The 18912-nt window shown below is 48.1% G+C and overlaps 1 protein-coding gene across 1 annotated transcript in view; it reads right to left on the bottom strand.

Moving 5' to 3' along the window:
• The window catches only part of CASC3 (CASC3 exon junction complex subunit), a 300787-nt gene that overhangs the window by 199880 nt on the left and 81995 nt on the right, over nt 1–18912 (bottom strand). The window contains exon 7 of the mRNA XM_086924376.1: nt 17883–18559. Coding sequence (XP_086780502.1) covers nt 17883–18559 — 677 coding nt within the window. The remainder of the gene's footprint in view (nt 1–17882; nt 18560–18912) is intronic.

Below are 18912 nucleotides of genomic sequence, written 5' to 3'. Positions count from 1 at the left end.
CACTCAAAATGTACAGATCCAATATCCAAATTAAAGTTCAGCCGAATTAATCTGACGCAGTCACAGGTTGGTAATCCAAATTAAATCATCAACGAAAGTCCTTCAAATCACGGATAATATTTTATTTTCCTCTTTTCTGGATTCAAGCTCTCCAAATTCCCATATACAGAAGTCATCGGATTAATCAGCCAACACGTGTTTCGTCATGTTAATTATTTACACATCGACTTCATCAGGGCGTAATCCACATGTACCGATAAATCCACTTTTGAAATATTCATTCACTGTGTACTTCCAAATATGAAGTCAAATGACCCCCACTCTCTAAGTATAATCTGGACCGGAGTCCTCACATGTTATTCAACGTGATCGAATCACCACACTCTCGATCTGTATCTTGATACGTGTTAGTCTATCCACGAACGCGCTCCCTGGTCGGCGTCCTGCAGACCTCAAGATACAGATCGAGAGTGTGGTGATTCGATCACGTTGAATAACATGTGAGGACTCCTGTCCAGATTATACTTAGAGAGTGGGGGTCATTTGACTTCATATTTGGAAGTACACAGTGAATGAATATTTCAAAAGTGTATTTATCGGTACATGTGGATTACGCCCTGATGAAGTCGATGTGTAAATAATTAACATGACGAAACACGTGTTGGCTGATTAATCCGATGACTTCTGTATATGGGAATTTGGAGAGCTTGAATCCAGAAAAGAGGAAAATAAAATATTATCCGTGATTTGAAGGACTTTCGTTGATGATTTAATTTGGATTACCAACCTGTGACTGCGTCAGATTAATTCGGCTGAACTTTAATTTGGATATTGGATCTGTACATTTTGAGTGCTCAGGGAAACTAATATATTTTGTAGCTATTTTAAAAACGCATCAGACCTTATTTAAACAGACAGCTGATCAGGCAACAGTAAGAAGGTCGAAAGAGAACACATAACTGTGCCCAAAGCAAGGCCATGCTGGGCCAGAGAGAACAAACAGCAGAACATGGGGTCGATGGCACCGCCCTGCTTTGGTTCCACTCATATCTGCGAGATAGGAAACAGGCTGTGTCCCTCCCCCCTTTTCAATCCGCCTTTTCCCCAGTACCTCACAGGGTGCCCCAGGGCTCGTCCATCAGCCCGATCCTTTTTAACGTTTATCTCAAACCATTAGTTACTCTGATCAAGTCCCACAGGCTAAAAGCTATAAATTACGCTGATGACACCCAGCTTATCCTCTCTTGGGAGGGGGAAGACTCTATTCCCATGGAATCGTTCCACGACTGCCTGAGAGACACAGCCGGCTGGCTTCACAAAAATTCCCTACAATTCAATTCCTCTAAAACCGAGGTATTGTTTTGCGCTGGAAGCCGAATTCCACGCCCATTTCCCGCGGAATTCTTGCCTCCAGAAACCCCAGAAAAACCTCAGCCGGTCTCCAGTGTCCACAACCTAGGTGTCATGATAGACAACAAACTCAGCATGGAAACGCAGGTAACAAGAACAGTCTCCACCTGCTCGGCCCTACTGCGTTCTTTACGCAAGATCATGCCACTTCTTCCCGCACAGGCACGAGCACTAATAGTCAGGTGTACTATCCTTAGTCGCCTTGACTATTGCAATGCACTTCTGCTCGAGTCCCCAGTTGTTCTGCTGGACAGACTCCAAAGAGTCCAGACGGCCGCAGCCAAAATAGCCCTCGGCTGGACCAGAAGATCCTCGGCCACAGCAGCCTTAGCCTAGTTACACTGGCTACCTTTGAAGCAACGCGTAGCTTTTAGAGCACTCTGCCTTGTTTTCAAAGCACTGCACGGAACTGGCCTCAGATCCCAACAAAAAATGTTTTCCTGGTATACCCCTACCAGAACTCTCCGATCCGCCTCAGCCTGCCTGGTCATGGTACCGAGGTTCAACAAGGTCAGGACTGGGGGAAGATCCTTCAGAGTGGCAGCTGCTAAACTCTGGAATAGTTTGCCGGTCGACATCCGCCAAATATCGCAACTTCTTCCATTCAGAAAGAGGATTAAAACTTGGCTTTTTCCTTAAATTCCTATCCTGCAACCCGCTCCCAGTCTCCCGATACTCACCATCTTAGGAGTAATCTCTCAGCGCCAGGATACCTGCTAGGTGACAGACGCGCTATATAAAGGTTTTAAATAAATACATTTTTTTTTAAATAAATTCAATACCTTGGACCGGGCGTGGGTCATCTGGCATGTGCTGCAACAAAACCACAGGTGGAGGAAGCTGGCTCTGTATACAATATTGACACTAGATAGTAATACCGTGCACAAGGTCCAGGGGTTCCCCAAAAGTGTACTGCGCTCAATATAAAACCCACATTTCTCCATTAGTTGTAGTGTGGACAAGCAGGCTTAGGCCAAACACAGAAGAGTGGAAGACATTTTTTGCACAACAGTAATCAATAATGGACACATGACTCAAGGAAATCCAGACCAAATTTTATAAAATTATACTTTGTTTGCACTGTATTTTAAGACCCAGTTCTTTGTAATCAGGAAGAAATGCATTACTTACCTGTAACAGCAGTTATCCAGTATTGGTGTCTTTCATAGATTCACATGCCTGAACCATTCCCAGTCGTCGAGACGGGAGCCTCCGGTAAATAAAAAAGTAATGTCCTATAGACATACATAGAGAAAATAGGCCTAAGGGTCTCCCCTTAGTAGCCTTTCTTTGTCCTTGTGTAAAAAGGACCAAACTCTCACAGTCAGCCAATCAGCTCCGACCTCCCTCTAGAACCTTCCTGGGAGGAGCCTCAGTCCCTCAGATTTTCGTACGCACCCAGCTAGGTAGACGTAACAATGTTAGAGAGGGATGTGAGTCCTTCCAGGGGAGGCGGGAGGGTTGCATGTGAATCTATGAAAGACACCAATACTGGATAACTGCTGTTACAGGTAAGTAACGCATTTTTTATCCAGTATTTGTGTGTCTTTCATACATTCACATGCCTGAATCAGAATAGCTAGCAATCAGATATGCACATTTGTGAAGTAATGCCGCTTTGCAGTCATGGTAGACAATGCATATAGTATCACATAACATGGAATGATAGCATAAGTAAAACACCACAAGAGCAAAGAATGTGCATACCTGGATGGCGGGATGTAGGAAGGCTCACCTCACTGAAAGAGATGGCGAAGCACCGCCTGGCCCACTGCTGCATCCTTCTGAAGTTCGATATCCAGGCAGTAGTGTCTGGAGAAAGTGTGCGGTGACTTCCAGGTCGCCGCACGGCATATGTCCAAGATTGGTACCCCAGCGAACAGCGCTGCTGACGTGGACATCGCCCTGGTGGAATGCGCAGTAACATGATCAGTCAAAGGCCGTCCGACCTGGTCGTGGCAGAATGCAATCGCCGAGGAGATCCATCTCGAGATGCTTTGCTTCGTGAGAGGCAGGCCCATTCTTGGACTGCTGTATGCCACGAACAGTTGTGAAGATTTCCTGATGGCCTTAGTTTTGTCCAGGTAGAACTGAAGGCATCTTTGGAGATCCAAAGAATGCAGAGCTCTTTCAGCTGCTGTGGAAGGGTTCGCAAAGAAGGACCTAAGGACAATTGGTTCGTTGAGATGAAAGTCCGAAGGCACTTTAGGTATGAATTTAGGGTTCGGTCTCAACACCACCCTGTCCTGTCTGAACTGCAGATATGGTTCCTGAATGGACAAAGCTTGCAGCTCGCTTACTCTCCTGGCTGATGTTAAGGCGAGCAAGAGTGCCGTTTTCCAGGAGATGTATTTGGTAGATGCCCGATGAATGGGTTCAAACGGATGTCTCATAAGTTGGTTGAGCACCAGATTCAGCTGCCATGTCGGAGGGACTTTCCGAGGCCTCGGAAAGGATCTGTAGAGGCCCTTCAGGAATTGCTTGACAAGCCTACTTGACCACAGAGAAGGGCCTGTGAAAGTTCTGGTAAACCTAGAGATAGCTGCCAGGTGAACCTTAAATGGATGCATGTGACAGTCCCGACTGTGCCAAATGTAGAAGGTATGGTAATATCTGTTCAGGGCTGACAGCGAGCGGTCGTAGGCCCTGGGCTGAACACCAAATGCAGAACCTTTTCCACTTGAGAGAGTAGGTTTTGTTTGTACTGTCCGCTCTCGCTTTCACCAGGACCTCCCTGCAGTCCTGTGGGATGTTTAGGTCACAGAACTCTCTGTGCTCAGGAGCCAGGCCCATAACTTGAGCGATTGGAGGTTCGGGTGCTGTACCTGCCCGTTGGACATCGTTATGAGGTTCGGATGCTGCCTCAGACGAATCGGAGACCTGATGGAAAGTCGTAGCAGATCCGAGAACCAGTGTTGCCTCGGCCAGAACGGGGCAATCAGTATCAGGGTACAGGGTTCCGCCTTCATCTTCCTGAGGAGCCTCGGGATCATCGGAAACTGAGGAAAAGCGTACGCAAACACGCTGAACCAACTGATGGAAAAAGCATTTCCCAGTGACCCCTGTTGGGGACGCCAGCTTGCGTAGTTTGGGCATTTGGCGTTCTCCTTGGTGGCAAACAGGTCGATTCTTGGGACGCCCCATTGAGAGAAGATGTGAGCCAGAGCGTTGTCGCTCAGTTCCCACTCGTGGGAGAGGGATCGTTGTCTGCTCAGGGCGTCCGCGATGGTATTGTCTTTTCCAGGTACGTAGTCAGCTTTGAGCTGGATCCCGTGAGTCACCAGCCAGTTCCAGATTTTCTGCGATTCGCGTGAGAGAGAGAGAGAGAGAGAGCGAACGCGTTCCCCCCAGTTTGTTGAGATAGTGCATCGTCGTGGTGTTGTCTGTTTTGACGAGCACTGGGGAGTTCTGGATGCGCGGTAGGAAGGCCTGTAGAGCAAGATAGACCGCTCTCAGCTCCAAGAGGTTTATATGGAGCAGCTTTTCCTGTGCGTCCCACTTGCCGCTGATCCGAAGGTCCTGGAGAACAGCGCCCCATCCTTCCAGGGAGGCGTCCGTGGTGATCACCAGAGGTGTCGCCGGAAGTAGAAACGGTAATCCAAGGGTTAGGTTTTTGCGACTCTTCCACCATTGCAGACTTCTGGTCATTTTTGGTGTTATCCGTACAAAGTCCTCGAATGAGCTAGTACTTTGAGTCCATTGACTCGTGAGAGCTTCCTGCAACGGGCGCATCCTGAGTCTGCAGTGAGGGATGAGAAGTATACAGGAGGACATCATTCCCAGGAGGGATGTGTAAGTTCGGACTTTGAGGCGTGTCTTCGTTGCCACAGCCGCGGCTAGGGACAATATTTTGTCCGTCCTTTCCTTCGAGGGGAAAGCTCTTGTGCACTCCGTGTCCAAGGTAGCCCCGAGGAAGGTAATTTTTGTCGTAAGGATAATGCAGGATTTTTTGAGATTGAGGGTTAATCCCAGCTTCTGAAAAAGATTGGTGCAGGCGCTGGAGGATTCGGCCGCGCCTTCTGGCGAGGGTGCTTTTACCAGCCAGTCGTCTAGGTAGGGGAAGACTTGGTGACCCAGCTGACGTAGAAAGGCCGCCACCGGTGCAAGGCACTTTGTGAAAATCCGCGGCGCGGACTTCAGGCCAAACGGTAGGACTTTGAACTGATAATGTCGGTCTGCAACCTCGAACCGCAGGAATTTTCTGTGGCGCTTGAGGATGGGGATGTGGTAATAGGCATCCTGGAGATCTAAGGATGTCATGAAATCCCCCTTTTCCAGAGTGCCCAGGATCTCCTGGATCGTCACCATCCTGAACGATTGGCTCCGCAGGAAGGCGTTGAGTGCTCGGAGGTCTAGAATGGGCCTCCACTTGTTCTCCTTCTGTCTTACAAGAAAGAAGTGGGAATAAAACCCCTTCCCCTTTAAGGATGCTGGAACTTGTTCGATGGCTCCTTTATGTAACATGACAGAGAGTTCCTGGAGAAGCAGGCGTAGGTGTTTGTGCGCTCGCTTTTGGGGAGGTGTATTGGGAGGGATCGTGGTGAATTCGAGAGAATGGCCGAATCGTATCATTTGGAGAACCCACCGGTCCGTGGTTATGTGTTGCCAATTGGTGAGGAAATGGGTCAACTTTCCTCCAATTTGAAAGGATGGAGAGGGTGGTAGGACTGGCTGGAGTAATCGGTCACTGGCGGCCGCCAGTGCCCCTCTTGGTATTCTTGCCTCTGAAGTTAGATCTTCCGTATGAAGACTGACGACCTTGTTGTTGTTGCTTGTGCTGGTATTGGTTCTTGTTATTGTAGGAATACGAGGACCTGTTCTGATAGGAACCTCGATAAGAGGACTGACCTCTGGATCGGTTGCCTCGAAAGGACTGGTTTCGCGACTGTAGAGTGCCCAGTGCCCTGGCAGTATCGGTGTCCTTTATGGTCTGCAGTGCCTCGTCGATTTTGTCCCCAAAAAGATGCTGGCCATCGAAGGGCATGTCTAGCACCTTCGCTTGTACCTCCTGGCGGAACGACGTCGCTTTCAGCCACCCTTGACGGCGCAGAACAGCAGCTCCAGCCAGCTGACGGAAGCCAGTCATGGCTGCGTCGATAGCACAGTCAATTATTTCCGCAGCAGAAGTTGGACCTTCTACAAGGAGAGCCTTGACTTCACCCTGGACTGCGTCAGGCAGTTCCTTTATATAAGGGGCGATGTCTTCCCAAAGTTGGCGGTTGTAACGTCCCAACAAGGCGATGGAGTTGGCCACCTTGATGGTCATGGCCGATGTTGTCGTGAATCTTTTCCCAATCGTGTCAAGCTTCCTGCCTTCCTTGTCTGGAGGGGCGGACAGCGGTGAGGAAGGGTTGCAGGAGTTCTTCTGGGCCGCCTGCGTAACTACCGAATCAGGTTGGGGTTGTCCGTTGAGGCAAGCCGCCGCTGTTAGCGGGGCTTTGTATTTCTTGTCCAGGCGTGGAACAACCGCGGGCACAGAAGCGGGTGTCATCATCAATTTTTTGCCTTGCTCCCATAAGAACTCTATAATTGGAATAGATTTAGTCGACTTTTGCGGCTGCTCTTTGAAATCGTGCAAGAAGCAGTCCGTTTCTGTTGACTCCACGACCATATGGAATCTCTTTGCCGCCCTTTCCACAAGTTTGTGGAAGCCGCCAATGTCCACAGGCGGTGATTCCGCTTGGCGTGGTTGTGGTGAAGCAGGGGATGACGCTACATACTCATCCTCCTCGTCGTGGTCCGAGTGGACCTCCTGGACCTCTCCTTCCTCTAACTCCTCCTCATCTTCATCTTCGTCTGAGGAGTCCACCACCTGAGGTTGGGCCTTGTCACGGTGGGTTTGAGGGAGAGGTTGATGCTGTTTCGGGGCAGACGCTCGGGTATGTACCACAGGTGTCTGTTTTCCACTGTCCGCCTCCGGGAAGCGTTGTTTGTAATCTTGTACAAGGAACCGGAGGTCATTAACGAGAGCCGCCGGTAGGCATATCAGGGGGGTGACCTCCGTGCGGACACTAGCGTGGACGGAGTGTTCCTGATAAGTGAACTCCTCCTGTTCCTCATCGGTGCTTTGGTATTTGACATTAAGGTCCGAGATAGAAGTAGCGGGACCCAGGTGGTCATCCTCTTCAGATTCTTCACTTTGGAAGATTTCCTGAGGTGGCTGCTTTTCCACTTTACTCGGAGACGTCATTTCCGGGGTAATTTGCAGCTTGGTAGTCTTGCTAGACGTAGCATTTGACCCTGCCGTCGTCGAGGGTGTCATCGACGGTGGTAGCGCGAGGGCCGACACCTCCACAAGCTTGGACTTTCTCCATGGCTCAGACAGTGCCATGCCAGACGACGAGTTCTCCGTCGACGGTACCTTGGTCGTCGACGCCGACTTCGACGTCGATGTAGTCGTCGTCGGTGCACTCGTCGACGACGAGCCAGTCGTCGACGGTGTCTTCGTCGACGGTGTCTTCGTCGACGGTGTCTTAGTCGTCGACTCCCTCATCGACGTCTTCGTCGTCGACAGTGTCATAGACGATGATGGGCTCGTCGAAGACGTCATAGTCGACAGGGTCTTCGTCGTCGACGACGGTGTCAGTAGAATAATAGAGGAGACAGGTCTACCTGATAACGAGGATGCAGTCGTCGTCGTCGACGCTGAAGGCGACAACGCTGATGTCGTCGACACCGTCGTGGTGACTGAGGTAGTCCTCTGGGCATGTCTAGATGACGGAGCAGGCTTTTTAAAGGTTCGATCTTCCTGAACAGACACTGAAGATGTGGTGGATCTTGCCTCTGAAGACTTCTTGTGTGCCTTCTTAGGAGGAGTGTCTGAGGGGCCCGGGGAAGTCGCCCTAGGCCTCTTTTTAGAGACTTCTGAGGACTTGGAAACACTGCCTTCAGATGATTCCAGAGTGTCTCTATCCTTAAGCCTGTCGAGCCAGATGAGAAGGCGCCCTTCTCTGTCCCTCACGGTCTTTTTAGGGAAAGACCTACATGTTTTGCATTTGTCCGAGTTGTGGTCCGGGTAAAGGCAATGTAAGCACAGGTCATGCTTATCATCCACATGGATCCTTTTCTTCCCACATGAAGAGCAGGCCCAGAAAAGGGCTTTCTTCTGTGATTCAGACATGGAAGAAAGTAGTGGAAAGAAAACACTTACTGCAGAACAGTGTAGTGAAGTAATCCTTGAAGAGTTGAGATTGCTTTCAAAGAAAGTTAGATAATTCTGAGGAATCCTGAGGAGAGCTCAGGCTGGAGACTCCCTAGCACAACGTGCGGTAGAAAATCTGAGGGACTGAGGCTCCTCCCAGGAAGGTTCTAGAGGGAGGTCGGAGCTGATTGGCTGACTGTGAGAGTTTGGTCCTTTTTACATAAGGACAAAGAAAGGCTACTAAGGGGAGACCCTTAGGCCTATTTTCTCTATGTACGTCTATAGGACATTACTTTTTTATTTACCGGAGGCTCCCGTCTCGACGACGGGGAATGATTCAGGCACGTGAATCTATGAAAGACACCCAAATACTGGATAATTGTGTTTCTAATTAAAAATACTTTTCACTTTGAAAAATCGAAACTTTTTCCCAAAGTCCAACGTTATCCTGTGGGGAAAACAATATTGTGGTTAAACAGGTAAGTATTTAACTTACAATCCCAGTCTTTGGAGACGGAAGTCAGCAAGGGCGAGGGGTCAGGTAAGCATGAAAAGTGCACCACCACCAGCGGATGGGTGCAAGAGGTCAAAATCAGAGTTCGACCCAATGCTTTCCAATGGAGACAGGGGGTGGCTGGAGCCACAATGCTTGCAGGTAAGTAAATCTGTTGCGAGTATAGGGAGGACACAAAGCAGCACAAAACATACACTATCCGCAGCACATGAGCGGCAGGGTGCATATTCGATATCTAGTGCCCAATGCTTTTCAACGAGGATCTTCCTGATGGCAAAGAGGCTGCAGGCATGGCATCAGAGTTTTCAAGAGGAAGACCAATGGTAGCAGAGATAAGTTGTGATATAGGGGGTAGTAGGGGCACTGTCGTTTCAGCTCATCAAGACTCAGGGGCTTCGGGAGCAGGGCTACCTTTTGACTTTGAATTCTTCTGATCCGGTCGCAGTGAGCCTCTGGATTCACACTGCAGGCGCCGTCTTGGGGAACAGGAGCAAGCAGCCAACACTGGATAAGAGGGCAGGATCGCTGGGGAGACTTCACTGTACAGGTGAGCTACTTAGACTAGGGCCAAAGGTATCGGGTGCAGACTTGGCAGGGGATGCGGATCCACCTGGATCTGGAGTCTTTCAAGTAGTTTTCTTCTGGACAGATCTGTTGTCCATGGGCGATTGGAGTGTTTACTGAAACCAACAGTCCTCCCAGGGGTTTCAGGTCGACATTGTAAGACAGGTGGCACGGTCATCGAAGCAGGAGAAAGGCCTTTGGGGCTGGGGCCAAGGCAGTTGTCTTCTACTGAAGTGTCTTCTTAGGTTGTCGCAGAAATGGGGGAAGCACCTAAATGAACAAGTTACTTACCTTCAGTAACAATATATCTGTAAGAAACATTAGTAGGTTATAGATTTCTTACCTTAGAATTACCAACAGGCATCAGACTGGATCCGGAAAGTTTTTCTGTTAGCAGTACCTCTGCGCTTTGAAAGGTGAGCACCTATCTTAATTGAAGTTAAAATGAAATTGTTTGAAACTGGCTTTGTGTGCATGGATGGACCCTTTGCTACCCAAATGGTATAATCTGACAGGACTGGAGTGTGTTTTGGTAAGCTTGAGACAGTGCACAATATGCTTCATCGGATCAAGTGTGAACGGCCTCAAGGTAAACTTTTGAAATTCTGTGTTATTATTAATAGTCATGCGACGGAGGTGCTAAAGGCAATGGTTACTTTTATCTTGACCACTCCCTGACAGATATTTCCAACAAAGAAGGTTACGTCATAAGTGTCTGGAAGGAGAGATGCCCAAGTGCCCCAAGTTGTAAGTGTCTGCAAGGAAAGACAAATCATGTATATAGGAAGTAGTTTCAGATGTACTCTTTAATGTTCTTTTCATTTTTCAATGTTCTCATTTTGTTATTCCAAATTTCTTTTTGCATGTTTTAAAACAAAAAACATGAGTCATTATTGTGTGTTTTTGTCCACCATTTCAACTCTACTCGGAGTAGCTTGAGTTGTTTTCTTTAATTCCTATGCTGTAACACGGAGGAGAGCACATTTGAACCATGGAAATGTTTAAATGGAGAATCCACTTAAGTGCTTCTGTACCCTGGGCATACAGGATTAAAAATTCATGTCCAGTTAGGCCAATACAGGAACAACGGATACAGCATTATTCATTTGGCAAGCGAGGGGCAAACTAAGAGGTTTGGCCACCGGTAATCTTGTAGAGGAATTTTAACAGCACAATAGTGGGTCCGATTTTTTAATAATGACCCAGGCACAGTTCTGAAACTAAGATGAGGGATGACAAATTAAATTTTTCTTTGGAAAAATATTCCACACTGTAGGAGGGACGAGTACCAAGAGTTCTGCGCTCTTCAGTTACTGCACTCCTTCAAATTGAATAGCATAAAATGTATCCCAGAAAGAGAAGTGGAGAAAAAGTGTTCAATTTCCTTCCAAAAATTCAAGTGGAAGGACAAAAACCATACTTGAGGGATTAACTCCTAAGAAGCAGGCGGTGTGCTTTTGTTTGCTGGAAGTAGAACAGGAGAGAGAAAGGAAAATGCTACTTACCAGTATGAATCTGTTCTTGGCATGTAGAGCTGCAGAGTTGTACACTGTGCATAGATCGCCAACTAGTGTTGGGCCTGGATGTTTGCAGTTTGTTGTTGTCCTGAAAAGTTCTTTGAGTTAGGCGACTCCTCCTCTGGACCACATTGCGCATGGGCATCAGCTCCATCCCCAGATTGTTTCTCGCCATTAGGAAAATGGAGCTTTGCAAGTACAGGAAGGATGCCCGTGTAATTTGCATCTAATTAAGATAATACTGGAACAGACAAGGGTAGCCGGGAAGGCTGGTGGGCGTGTACAACTCTGCAGCTCTACTTGCCAAGAAAAGATGCATACTGGTAAGTAGCATTTTCCGTTCGAGGCATATGAGCTGCAGATTGTACACTGTGCATAGATTATATAGCAGTACCCACTCTTAGCGGCGACCATCCCTATCTGTTGCAGTAGTTTGGAATAATGTTTTGAGAACAGCCTGGCCCACATTAGCTTGTTGTTTTGTTTGCACATCTACACAATAGTGTTTTGTGAATGTGTGCGGTGTAGACCATGTAGCTGCTCTGCAGATGTCATCTAGGGGAATGTTCCCTAAAAATGCCATTGAAGCCCCTATCTTTCTGGTAGAGTGGGCTTTAGGAGGAACAGATAGCGTATGTTTAGCTTTGTGGTAGCAAATCTGTATGCATTTGACAATCCATCTAGCTATCCCAGATTTTGAAATGGGATTACCCTTGTGTGGTGGTGAGAAAGACAAAAAGTTGCTTTGTCTTACGAAAGGGTTGTGTTCTTTCTATGTAGTATAGCAACGCTCTTTTGACATCTAATGTGTGAAGAGCTCTTTCTGCTACTAACTGCAGTTGCGAGAAGAAAACCGGCAGTTCCACAGATTGATTGAGATGGAATGGAGAAATGACTTTAGGTAGGAATTTTGGATTAGTACGCAGAACAACCATATTTTGATGCATCTGTAAAAAGGGTTCTTGAATTGTTAGTGCTTGCAGTTCACTAACTCTGCGCAGAGAAGTAATAGATACTAGGAACACAACTTTCCATGTTAAAAATTGTAATTCACATTTGTGAAGGGGTTCGAAGGGAGACCCCATTAGCCGTGTGAGAACAACGTTTAAATTCCATACAGGTGCAGGTGGTTCTCTGGGAGGAATTATTCTTTTAAGGCCTTCCATAAAGGCTTTAATGGCAGGCACTCTGAACAGAGTCTACTGTCTGTTTTGCAGATATGCTGCTATTGCAGCAAGATGTAGTCTAATAGACGTATAGGCTAAGTTACATCTTTGAAGATGCAGTAAGTAACCTATGATGTGTTGAATAGCCACATCTAAGGGATTAATATAGTTATTATGACAATATATTACAAATCGATTCCACTTGGCTGCATAACATGCCCTAGTGGTAGGACGTCTAGCTTCTTTAATGACATTCATGCAGTCTGGAGGAAGGTTCAAATATCCAAATTCTAAGACTTCAGGAGCCAGATCGCAAGGTTGAGCTGAGCAGGGTCCGGGTGTCTGATCGCTCCACGGTTCTGTGTTAAGAGGTGTGGAGATCGGTGCAGTTTTTGGTGTGGTACCACAGACAGTTGTAGCAGTGTGGTGTACCACGGTTGTCTGGCCCACGTTGGAGCAACTAGGATGAGGGTCAGAGAATGCTGCTGTAGTTTGCGTACTACTGGTGGCATGAGTTGTAGAGGTGGAAAAGCGTACGCAAATTTGTTTGACCAATTCATCCATATCGCATTGCCTTTGGACAGTGGGTGTGGATATCTGGCGGCGAAGCTTGGGCATTTTGCGTTTTCGTGGGTGGCAAATAGATCTATCTGAGATTGTCCCCACATCTGAAAGAATGGCTGAAGAACTTGCATATTAAGTTCCCATTCGTGGGTCTGTTGTGTTTGACGACTTGACAGATCCGCTATAGTATTTTGTACTCCTGGGACATGTTGGGCTAGAAGGAATATGACTAAGACAAAACGGAAGTTCTCATCCTAGGACCTTATCCCTCTGCCTGGGACGACTCTTGGTGGCCATCGGCCCTGGGCACAGCACCCATACCCACAGACCACGCACGCAACCTGGGCTTCATCCTAGACTCCTCCCTCTCGATGACCAAACAAGTTAACGCCGTCTCATCCTCTTGCTTCAACGTACTCCGTATGCTCAAAAAAATCTTCCGTTGGATCCCCACCGAAACAAGAAAGACGGTCACCCACGCACTGGTCACTAGCCGACTGGACTATGGAAACACACTCTACGCCGGAACCACAGCCAAACTACGGAAAAAACTCCAAAGCATCCAAAATGCATCGGCCAGACTCATATTGGACATCCCTCGCCAAGCTCACATTACCGGCCACCTGAAAGACCTCCACTGGCTGCCCATCAACAAGAGAATAACGTTCCGTCTCCTCACCCACGCTCACAAGGCCCTCTACAAACTAGGACCCGAATGCCTCAACACTCTACTATCCTTCTACACACCCACCCGCCAACTAAGATACTCCAACCAAGCGCTTGCTGCAATTCCGCGAATCCACAGATCCACCATGGGAGGAAGATCCTTCTCCTACCTGGCGGCCAAGACCTGGAACTCTCTCCCCACTCACCTCCGCCTCACACAGAACCACATTTCCTTCAGAAAGGAACTTAAAACCTGGCTATTCGATAAATAATGCACCCCCACCCACAAGCGCCTTGAGACCCTATGGGTGAGTAGTGCGCTATATAAATTTCTGAACTTGAACTAGATAGTGGCAGGGAGCGCGTGCCTCCTAGCTTCTGTATGTAATACATTGCTGTCATGTTGTCTGTGCGGACTAACACAGCTTAGTTTGCTACTTGCTTCTGGAAAGCCTTTAGTGCCAGGAATATTGCTAGTAACTCCAGATGATTGATGTGAAGTAACTTTTGTTGCGGTGTCCACCTGCCTTTCATGGTGTGTTGCAGTAGGTGGGCTCCCCAGCCGGAGAGCGATGTGTCCACAGTCCAGATTATCTGAGGAACTGGCTCTAGGAACGGTTGTCCCTTGGAAAGGTTTTTGGTGTTCCACCACTGCAGAGAGCGAGGAGTATGACAGTCTACCAACACTAGGTCTGTCAAGTGACCTTGAGCCTGGTTCCACTGACGTGATAAGCATTCTTGTAGCGGACGCATTTGAAGTCTTGCATGGGGTACTATGAAGATGCAAGAGACCATCATCTCTAGGAGTTGCATGAACACTCGTGCTGGGAGGGAGTGTTGTAGCTGAAACTTTGTTAGGAGATTTTGCATGCTGGCTATCCTTGCTGGAGTGGGATAAGCTAGCGCTGTTGAGGTGTTTATTGTGGCACCAAGGTATATGTAAATAAATGTAAATGTGGGTGTACTTGTAAAGCGCACTGCGACTCCATGGAGTATCCTGGCGCTGAAGACCGCTGGGGAACCCGTACCGGTTTTCCCTGTGAGATGGTCCCTTTCTGGGTATCTCCAAGGTGAAACCAGGCATCCCTGGCGTCTGTGGGGGGCCATTGTAGAGATGAGGCAAGCTTAATGCCCAGAGTTGTTTAGTGTGTTCCCTGGTTAGAGTAGGCACCGAGGCGAGAATTATCGAGTCCGTTTTGACCCTAGTCCACGACCCTGCCGCTTCGGGAATTGAACCCTGGTCCCGGGCCGTTCTCTGCTTACGGGTCTGCCGCCTCTAACCAGTGAGCCACACCACTCCACTGTTGTACTTTGGATGGTTGTAGATGGGACTTGGTGTGGTTTATTGTGAATCCCAAGTTGTGGAGCAGCTGGATGGTGGCATGAGTGTGTTTTACTCATTGATTGTGTGAGCTGGCTTTTATGAGCCAGTCGTCGAGGTACGGGAAGACATGGATGTGCTGTCTTCGTAGATGCGGTGCCACCACTGCCAAGCACTTGGTGAACACCCGTGGTGCTGTTGTGACTCTGAATGGAAGTACTTTGAATTGGTAGTGCTGCCCGTCTATTACAAACCTGAGATACTTCCTGTGAGCCTTGTGAAGGGAAAGTATGCGTCCTTGAGGTCTAGAGTAGCCAGGAAGTCGTCTTGTGACAAGGGGAGGGACTTGCTGGAGTGTGACCATGTGAAAATGGTCTGACTGTATGTATATGTTCAGCGGTCTGAGGTCTAAAATAGGCCTTAGAGAGCCGTCCTTCTTTGGAATTAGAAAGTATAGAGAGTAAACCCCCTTGTTTTGCTGGTGCAGAGGAACTAGTTTTATTGCACTTTTTTCTAGCAGAGATACTACTTTTTGCTTTAACAGTGATAGATGTTCTTGTGACATTGGACGCTGTTTGGTTGTATGTTTGGGGGGGGGGGGGGAGGGAGGGGGAAGGCATGCCTACGTAGTAGGGTGCTAGTATTGATTGCCCTAGAGGCAGTATCTGCAGCATCCAGGGCACAACGAACGGAGGTATTGGTGATATTTTTACCTTCTTGTACGAGTTTGCTGGCTCTGTTTTTATATTTATCAGGTAGGTGTTGCATGATGGACTCTAGTTCGTTGTAATGTGCCCTGTCATATCTTGCCAGCAACGCCTGGGTGTTGGCAATGCGCCAGATGTTAGCTGCTTGTACTGCAGTTCTTTTGCCAGAGGCGTCAAGCAGCTTAGATTCTTTGTCTGGTGGTGAGGCTTCACCTGTTTGGGAATTAGCACGTTTACGTGCATTGGACACCACTAAAGAATCCAATTGTGCTGGGCCTTTAATATAAACTGGGTCTGCAGGGGCCGCTTTATATTTCTTTTCAATGCGAGGACTGAGGACCCAAGCTCTGACGGGGTCTTTAAAAACCTCTGTTGCGTGCTTGAGGACGCCTTTGAGCATTTGTAAAATGGCAGTAGACCTTTGTGTGTTGTCAAAAGTGTCTAATAGGAAGTCTTCCTCTACTGCATCGGTGTGTAAGTCCACCCCTGATATTGTGCAGGCCTTTGGACTAAAAGGTGTCTTCTGGTGGGGAAGGTCTGGAAGGGTATACATCAGCTTGTGGGACGTTAGGCACATCAGGAGATTTCTAATCATCCCATGAATTGGGTGACTGATGGGGACTATTAGTCTGTGCTGGGTAATATGCACCCCCACCTTCATATTCAGAATCTGTGTGTTAATCATCGTCTGGATTATGAGACGGTGTAGGAGAATGATGAGGTGAAGGTGGTGTTGGAGGAGGAACAGTATGGGGAGGTGGTGGAGAAGGGACCCTTAAGGGAGAGCTTGCAATGTCTCTCTTCTTTGCAGGGGGAGGAGGTGCTGGCGCGTCAAGTGGTCTTTTCTTGGAGCTGAGAGTCAATTGTCCAGTTTTAGGATCCTTTAAAAGAGTTTTTTGCTGTGGATCCGGTGTAAAAAGTTCCTGTGAGCAGGGCAAATCCTTTGGTGTCGAAATTTTCGGCTCCGTAGGTTTTTTTAGGCACAGAGTCGGTAGCTGGCGAAGTGTCTTTCACGGAAACCTGTTTTTTCGGCTCTGAAAGTTTTTTCGGCTCCGATGCATGTGAATCTGGAGCTTTGGTTGATTTTTTACTCGGCTCCGAGTGCGGTTTCTGCATCGATGAACCGCTGTCAGTCTTCGGCGCCATGTGCTTGGGTGTCGAACCAACGGTCGACGTGGAGAAAGAAGATAGCACTTTCTTTGGTGTCGGTATTGTGTCTGCACCAGAAGGCGGCTGGCTCGAGCCAGAGCCGCCTGAAGGCTTAATGGGCTTCTTTACGGGCCGAAAGGAGTGGAGTTGGAAGCAGTCTCTCGGTGTGCACCAGATACCGAAGGTGAGGGTGTGACTAAAGCCTTTTTTGAGGGTGTCGAGGAAGGGGTGGGGTCGACTTGGCTTACTTACGACCCATTGAGCTGGAGTGACTTCCTCGACGTCTGAGTCTTCGGCATCCGAGGATCCGATGCTCTCCTCGGCGTGCTAGTCGAAAATGTCGTCGGGGATCGAAGCTGACGAGCGAACCATAGTTCTTTGAGCTAGTCGGTCCCGAATGGTCTTCTTGGAGCGGAATGAGGCACACACCAAACAGTCTTTGCCTCTCACCGTAGCACAAGGCCAAAGGTTGCACACCTCATGTAGGTCGGTTTCTGGAAACTTCGAACCACATTGAGGACACTTTTTGAATAGCGTCCTTTCCATGAGCCAGAAAGTGAGGCCTAGGTAGGCCCGAAGGCCTTCATCGACGACCGGAATCGAAGATTTCGAAGTGGTAGAGAATCGCGTTGATGTAGCGTGATCGAAACAATACCGTCGAACTGGGTGAGGATTGCGCACCGAAGGAAATTCGGTTCCAAACCGGAGCGCAGGAAACAAATCCGAGCCCGATGGCGGAAACAAACTATCTGGGGATGGAGCCGATGCCCATGCGCAATGTGGTCCAGAGGAGGAGTCACCTAACTCGTGACTTCCAAAGAACTTTTCAGGACAACAACAAACTGCAAACATCCGGGCCCAACACTAGGCGGCGATCTATGCACAGTGTACAATCTGCAGCTCATATGCCTCAACAGGTTTTTGTGGGTATAAGGGATAAGTGATCTACGTACAGCAGACTGGGAACATCAGAGTCCTGATCTTTTGCTTCTTTAAAAGGGAAGTAAATGTAGCAATGTTATACAAGAAAGCACAATACATAGCTGTAAATAGGCACATCTTGCACACACAACATGACAGTTTAAAACACTGGGCAGCAATGCCAATTGATTAACACAAAAAAAGTTAACAAAAATAATATGTCATCTGCACAAACGTCTTACCATGAAGATCTCTGGGTTGCAAGTACTGAGGTTGCCCTGGTGTCCAACTCTGCTCTGCTACATTCATTTGACTCATCTCTTGCTCAAGTCCACTGAGGTTAGATTCCACGGGAGCTTCCCAGCTCTCAGGCTTCACTGCAGGAGGGGGTGTTACCACCTCTACCGGTGGTGGGGGTAGTGGCTCCTGTGGAGCTGGCTCTTCTGGAGGTTTTCCAGTCTCGCCACCTTTAACCCGGGTCCTTCTCACTCGTGAATAGGATTTCTTTTCTACAGGCTTGTCCTGTGGCGATGGTGCCTCTGTTGTATCTGCAGTGGGACTTGGGCTTTCTATAGTAATTTCTTCTGTTTTATCCAGACTTCCCCTTTCTGTCTGTGTTACAGCAGGCTCAGGAGACGGCTCCCTATCAGGCTGGTACTCACAGCTCCTAGCTCTATAGTAGTTACTTTGAGGCTTCGGACGCTCATGGCCATCGTCAAAGGCCCTATAATGTTGACGAGTCTCTTTATAGCTGTTGGTCCTGGGAAAACTCCTGGATGGCGGGATCCTACCCGAAGAGAACCGGTGGTTAAAAGTGCGCTGTGGTGGTAAGTCATGGTTAAGGTCTGGGTAACGTGGTGGGGGTCGTTCTAGCTTCTCTTCAGACCAGCCCTGATCCCGGCTTTTTGGGGTTTCAAACCTAAGAACAGAAACAGATAGGTAGTAGCTCATGAGACTATTAGATTCACAGTGATGCTTATACTTGAATAATTATGCCACCATCCCCCAAGCACACTCCCTATTTTTCAGGGAATCTTATGAGATTCCAACAAAATAATGCTCCAAAATTTAAATTGGAAACAGCTACGACAAAGGTGAAAAAATACAAATCCTGAAGGACAACTTTATAAAATTAAGACCACCTCAAATGCAGGCCAACTGTCACTAATCAATGATAAAAGAGGAGAAGACTTCTCTAGGGCATGGCTCGTGGAAATGGTATACAATTGCATGGCCCTCCAAGGCAGAGTTACAGTATGCAGGCATTCGCTT

The sequence above is a fragment of the Lissotriton vulgaris genome, chromosome 5, assembly GCF_964263255.1.
Source record: "Lissotriton vulgaris chromosome 5, aLisVul1.2, whole genome shotgun sequence".
NCBI lineage: Eukaryota > Metazoa > Chordata > Amphibia > Caudata > Salamandridae > Lissotriton > Lissotriton vulgaris.
The sequence above is the reverse complement of the archived record's forward strand: the minus strand, read 5'-3'. Positions and strand labels throughout refer to the sequence as shown.